This window comes from Cibotium barometz, chromosome 10, assembly GCF_041138505.1.
Source record: "Cibotium barometz isolate CiBa-2024 chromosome 10, ASM4113850v1, whole genome shotgun sequence".
Classification (NCBI taxonomy): Eukaryota; Viridiplantae; Streptophyta; class Polypodiopsida; order Cyatheales; family Cibotiaceae; genus Cibotium; species Cibotium barometz.
In genome coordinates, this window is record NC_141055.1 from 51,173,873 (window position 1) to 51,180,831 (window position 6,959).

General features: G+C 38.9%; 1 protein-coding gene across 1 annotated transcript; it reads right to left on the reverse strand.

The window, feature by feature from the left end:
* Nucleotides 1-1,489: 1,489 nt before the first annotated feature.
* On the reverse strand, nucleotides 1,490-2,051 carry LOC147635030 (uncharacterized). Its single transcript, XM_086803341.1, has 2 exons — nucleotides 2,003-2,051; nucleotides 1,490-1,921 (listed from the first exon to the last, which is right to left on the reverse strand). The coding sequence occupies exon 2, from the start codon at nucleotides 1,919-1,921 to the stop codon at nucleotides 1,490-1,492; it is 432 nt and encodes a 143-aa protein (XP_086659467.1). The 5' UTR covers nucleotides 2,003-2,051.
* Between the last annotated feature and the right edge of the window lie 4,908 nt (nucleotides 2,052-6,959).

Genomic DNA, 6,959 nt, shown 5'->3' on the forward strand with positions numbered 1-6,959 from the left:
GTTCTGTGGATGATAATGCTATGAAGGCAGAATTATACCACACATCCTTACCCCGTCGACCTGCTTCTTCTATTTCTTCGGTAGACAATTCAAGTACAGTCAAAACGGAAGGAACTTGGGAAAGGTTTACTGTTTCGAAAGGAGCATGGGTGCTCATGCAACCTAGAAAAAGAAAGAGACCCCAGACAAAAAATATTTTCTTGGCATCATGGAAGGGAAGAGTACGAGATTTTAAAATCACCAGAGGAAAGATATCGGTGAAAGAAGTTTTGATTCAGCATGTGTACATGCATAAAGAACTTGTCTTGCGAGACTATCCAAATGATCTTCCGCAACACAGGCCTAATTGTATATTTTTCTATTGTGGTTTGGTTCTTTATGAGGTGCATGGATTTTTAAGACAAAGCTTTCTTTCTTTGCTTATTGATATTCTTGTGATATTTTATTTCAGATTTATACCCTTCATCGTATGAGACATGGCAAAACATCGATTGTATTCTGGGATTTATAGATGTTTTACATGGATCGATAGGAGAACAACAATACGAAGGTCGATGTGCAACAGAGCTAGCTCAATCCGGTATATTTTTTACTGATCATTTTTATCAGTTTTGCTGGACAATGCAAACACACATGGTGTGTTAAGAAAACAAGACCTTCCAGCATGGAATTCAGTGGATTGGCCTCTCCCACATTTTAGTGTTACAGAGGCATACAGAGCCAAGCTTTTCAAAGAAGTACAGAAAGCTCTTAGGCCCAATATTGCCACAAGGATAATAAAAATTTCTTTGTGCATGCCTCTCACAGTTTTTGTAGACTTGTTTAATACCTTTCCAGTGAAGGTTTCAAAAACAATGTTCACAGTTAAAGCAACAAGTCTGGCATGCATGCCACAATTTTTGGATAAAGGTTGGGATAAGAAGACATGTAGTTCAGTGTTTTGTGAGGTTGTCCAACCTTCTATGCAACTGAAGTACATGGTTGCATCACAAAATTTCATTTTTTCTTTTTATTATAAGCGCAGTCGAATGCTAGGTACAAAACTAGTCCCTATGGATCAAGATGAAGATTCTTTTGGTGCAGAAAATAAACTTCTTGATATTGATGTTGTTGAGAATGGTGATGTGCTAGTCAATATCACATTAAGACAATGCTGCTCCCTAGCTCAATTGCGCAATGACATTCTATTTGAGACAGAAGGTTCTATTTCAAAGGACTTTTTATTTATCTACAACAATAAGAAGGTATACCATGTGACTTATCCTAGTCTCATTAAGCACTGCTATTAGTTTACTTTACCCTATTGTTTCATATTGCTTTTTTGCAGGTGCTCAAAAGAAGAGAGAGATCAATAAAATGCAAAGACATTGAAAATTTTAAAATTGAGATAACACAGACTCCATAAACAAAGGTATTATATTCAGAAATGTAAAATTCTGTACAGAAGTGTTTAATTACATATGTAGAACATATTCTTGACAACAATTTTCTATTTATCTACAGGTTGATCTAGAGGCTGCTCTACATGGTCCAACCTCACCGTATCATCTTTATTTGGAGAATCTACTTTCTGTTGCTCCATCTTGTCGTGTACAGTCTCTTGGTGCTGCTCCATTGTCTCCTCTACTACCCTTGGAGCATCTGTTTGCTGTTGCTCCATCATTTCCTCAATAACATCAGCAGCAACAGGTCCTTGTTCTTGTGGCTTCTCCTCATCAGCACTAGGTCCTTGTTCTTGTGGCACCACATCTGCATCATCTGTGTCATCAAGGTGTATGACACCTTCTCGGACTTTAGAGCTCTCACCTAACTCGACAGTAGCTGGTACAATAGGTTTGGGGAAGGCATACTTCAAAAACTTCCAAATTATATCAGCTCTGAAACTATACACGTAGCTCGAGTTGAAGCTATCTTCTCTCATCTGCAATGAGATATGATGATTTAGAACACTTTGTACCAATATCAAATTTTTTGAAGCTAAATGAAAATTATTTTTTCTTACAAGCTCTGGCTGTCCTATCTCAAAATAGCTTGAAAGTATATATTTGGCACTAATCAGCACTCTCTAGCCACAGCTACTTGAATCATCTTGTTGTGGTGTCTGGATAGTTGGAAAGATATGTTAGAAATTGTTAATGTCTGAACAAAATAAAATTATTCAATAAGTTCAAAGGCATAGCATGAAATAGACATCAGTAGAGGGAGCAACTTTCTACCTCTAAATCTATTGGCTCTATTGAATCCAAAAGATTGACATTAGGAGGACACTGATCCAATGCATCTAGAAGTCTTCTAATACAACTGCAATACATATAATTCAGTTAGTTTGCATTAAATCCAAATAATGAAGTTTAAAGTTAAAAATAGCACACAAACCACTTACAATTTAATCTCTCTGTGTGTGTTTCTAAGAGAGTTGAATAAAAAGCATTGCTTCTGCTGGATGTCAATAGAAGCAAAGCTCCAGTGGTCACTGCATAAGGAAAAAAGCATTAAGAAATCAAAGGCTACAAGAGTACTCAATCTTGAAGGAAAATCCCAAAAGAAGCAGCCACACACATACTTGTTATGGTATGGAAGTAGCAAAATATCAACATGATCAAAATCACAGTGTCTGAACCAATTGGAAATATCCATGGGAGTTTCCTTTGGATCTCTTAACTTGAAGGAAATTGCAGGATCAATAATATAAACTGTATGCTGTACAGCATGGTTCAGCCAGCTTCTCATCATGCTACATTGGACAAAACAATAATTAAGGTAAGGTGTAAGGGAGGAGGTACAATAAGGATTGTTTTGCAAACAAATGTAAAATAAAAGACACTTACTAGAGCATTGCAAGAATGATAGTATCTGAGCAATACTCATTCTTATGAGCCAATGCTGCCAAGCATGCTCTTGTCAAGTCAAAATTATTCTCTGAAAAATCATCTTCAATATGGACAACTATGTTAGGGCCCAGCTCCTGCAACCTTCTCTGTATCTGTAGCTCCATCTGTACAGTCTCCACATTTATAGCAGACTTGGATTCCTCTATTTGCTGCTTCAGTGACTCCTCATAAGCAGCTTTCCCTCTGGTGCTCATTGAGTGGGTCACTTCAACAACCTTCACCTTGTCTGCCTTCAATTTCCTTGTAGGTGGAATTAATAATATGTCTCTCATTTTAATGTCCTGCCATTCCACAGGATGGACCAGCTTGTCATACCTCCACCTCACTCTGGACAATGTGTTGAAGTCCTTGGCCATCAGAGTTACCCTGTGAGCATGGGCTGCTACAAGCATTGCATCTTCAAAGTACTTCTCCAGGTAATCCTCTGCCATTTCCTGTAAGGAAAGAATGGCAGTCCTATTCCACCTGAAACCAAGGTGCCAGCTATCACAGATTTCTCTCACTAGCCTCTGAAAAGGTGCCTTGGGGATTGCAAAGCCTATAGCTTTTTGCTGTTTCCTGATCTCCTTTAGCACACCAGCAGAATGCTTTAACCTCTTGGACTTTTGCTGTAGCATGCTCATTGGCTTCCCCTTCCTGCCATGTGCAACTCTTCCTTTTGTAGGCACAGTAGATTCCTTGACATCAGCCCCAGCTGCTGCTGCTGCAAGCCCTGGCCCCTTGCCAGACCTCCTTGCAGTTGCCTTGGTTCTTGCCATCACTCTGAAAAGGTCCATACAAAGCAATAGTAAAAGATAAGAAACATGGAGAACATAGAATGATTAAAGAAGGTGATGACAACTTGGATGAAGCAAAATTGAACAATTTGCAACAAAAGGCGATTATGAAGATTTGAAATTTGTAACAGCTCAGAATCGCGTTTTTCTGCAAATGCTTGAAACAACATGCTTTTGCATTCATATGATGAATTCTCTATCATTCCAACTACAAACAATATGTATTGTGTTTATAGAAGAGCTATGCAGGCCTGAAATGGGTGGATAAAGAAGCATTTTAAAATCTGCAACAAAATGCGATTTGCACTATTTTGAGATTTCTAAAATCCCCTCCTCGCGTTTTGCTGCAAATTCTAGAGACAACATACTTTAGCATGCCTTTAGTCATTTCAGTGTGTATGCAGCTTGGTGCAACATAGATTGAGCCTATGGACATCAAGAAGTGATCAAACTTCATTCAACAGGGCCAAATAAAAAGTCTTCCTGCTTCTACATGCAGTGGAGAAAATCTAAAAAATGCATATAATATTTATCATAATATGTAACCTACATCACATCAATCAATTCCTTACCCTAATATACTATTAAACAAGAAGGAGAGGAAAAAGATTTTCTTACTAACCTGGAAGGTATCTGCAAGTGTTCTGTGCTGATGATGAGTATCCTGTGCTGGGTGTGAACCTCTGCTGCTGCTGGTCTGGATGCTGATGGTGTGGAGTAGGGAGGTAGAGATGTAAGAGAACTGAGTTAGGAGAGTAGTTTATTACAAAATACAAATAATGGAGTTATTAATACCACACGTGTGAGATATAGTCGTTTTTTAACACGTGTGGGTCCCACCAAATCTTTTGGGATTTGAAATTTGTGGGTCACTTTTTGCCTTGGAACTTGTGCCAATCATGATTTCATAATTAGATCCATTAACACTTTTCCCTCCCCGTATTCCATCCCTGCCAGCACCCTCCCATCATCCTCTTCTCTCCCACTTTGACCACTTTTTACCCAACACACTCCATCCACTCTGCAACCTGTCTGAAGACTACTACCATTACCAGATCTCCAGGTTACCAGTGCTACAGCTCAGTTTTGGAAGAGAGCAGGACAATCTCCAGGGCTATTCCATCAGTATGGAAGAGGAAAAGAAAGGTCAGAGATCTATACCATTTCCAATGTTTTCTGACATATATTTCTTCCATCTGTAGAATTCTTAAATCTCAGTGCCTAGAAATCTGGCAGATCACCCTAGGATTTGATTAGAGATGGATATGAGTAGGATTTGGAATTTTGCAACAAAATGCGATTAGAGAGGTTTATGTTTTCCAAATGCTCCAAATCGCGTTTTGCTGCAAATTCTGATATTTGTTCTGGTATTTATTTTTTCTCCTTCTTTTAATCTCTTTTGCACTGGGGATTTCCTCCTTGCATCATTTACTGTCCTGAACATTGTGAGATATCCTTAACATTTGATTGGAAATGGATGTCAGTAGAAATTCAGAATTTGCAACAAAATGCGAGGAGAGCACTTTACATTTTTCAAATGGGTCTGCATCGCGTTTTGTTGCAAAGTCTTGTGTCTCTTTTGGTTTTTACTGTTTGCTCATTGTTTTGCTTTCTATGTCCATGGAGATGTCTTTCTTGATGATGAGAAATGTTTCTGCTTTGGAACAGTTGATCCTCAGGCCCCTCCTTTCAAGAGGAAGTTGGACTTCTCTGCTGCTATACTCAGACCACAGCAATCACCAGGTGATTCATGTGTGCTGATGAAGAGTTTTGTTTGGTGATATCCTATACTTTATCTGATTGCATATGTGAGCATATAGAATTCATGTTATATGAATTTTGCTTCAGGCAAAAGCAAGAGACTAGAGCAGAAAGGTGAGTCTTCCCTTTCAAAACAAAGGGAACCAGAAGAGGACAAATCTCCAGATTTGCTCCTATTTGACTTTCTTCACAAGTGCAAGGCTCAAAGGAACTTCCACATATACCACAGTATTTTCAATAGGGAGTTCACTATGAGCTCTCTTTTGGACCATCACAGAGATTTCCTTTCAGACCATTGGGATACCTTCAAACAACTGACAGAGGCAGGAAGGATTGTGGAAGGTGAAAAGGTTTTTGTGCATTTAAATCATATTGTCTCCATTGAGAAGCTGAGGTATCATGTGAATAGAAGGTTTGACAGCCTGCCTGAGGAATATAAATTCAGTTGTAACTTGCACACCAGAAAGTGTAGAGTGCTTGAGGAAAACATGGCATTCCTCATGTACATTGTCTTTCAACAGCAATCTCTAGAAGAGCAAGGGCAGGAGACTGAAGAAGAAGATATATCTGTGGCAGAGGTAAAAGAGAATATTCCTATGGCAACAGATATAGCAGAGCAGGAAGAAGATATCAACCTCGAGGATGAGGGGCTGCAAGTGGCTGCTCTTGACCTTGTTCAACTAAGGAAGAGTGCGAACAAGAGCTTATCTTCCAAGAACTGCCCAAACAGGAAATCTGAGAACACCAAGAATGGCAATGCTTCCAAACCAAGTCTCCTCTGTACTTGCACAGAAATGGTTGCTTGTTGATTTGGACCTCAAGATAACCTTGAGAGAGGCCGTGGGAAGTGAAAATGGCAGTAAGTGAAAAAAACATCCTAGGAATATCCAACAATGGCGCCTAGGTCTATAGCATAATTTCTTTGTCCGGCTAAAAAATGCCATAATGTGGGCTCCAAGAATGCAATGACAAGCTTTATTTTTGCTCCCCAATGCTTCCTTTACCTCCCTTTGAGCTCCTTGAAGAAGGTATGAAGTGGACAACTCTATGCAGAGAACTCTTCTTCTCTCTTCTTCCACTCCCAAACATGCTATGCTTCCTGTTTAGGCTCTCTTCCTTATGGATAAATTTCTTTGTGCAAATGTGCACAAGGTTATTTTATGTGCAAGTGTAAATAAGATTATTTTATGTGTGTGTGTGCACGAGTGATGTTTATATTCTCATTAGTATTTATCATTGGGCAAAGGTTTTGTCATGTATAAACCTTAGAAACTTTTGACAAGGTTATGTATATGTAAAGCAAAAGCCCATTAGTATTTATCATTGGGCAAAGTTTTTAGCATGTATAAACCTTAGAAAATTTTTACAAGGTTATGCATATGTAAAGTAAAAGCCCAAAAGTAGAAAAGGTGCTATTATTGGCTCCAAGGGCTAAAAATATTAATATGACATAAATATTGCATGTGGGAGAAGGAGCCACACTCGTCGGGGGGGGGAGATTGCACCCAATCCTTGTGTCTTGTGTGGTTAA

Bases quoted from the DNA above. Each gene is read 5' to 3' on its own strand.
- LOC147635030 (XM_086803341.1), bottom strand. From the start codon at position 1,921: ATGAGAGAAGATAGCTTCAACTCGAGCTACGTGTATAGTTTCAGAGCT.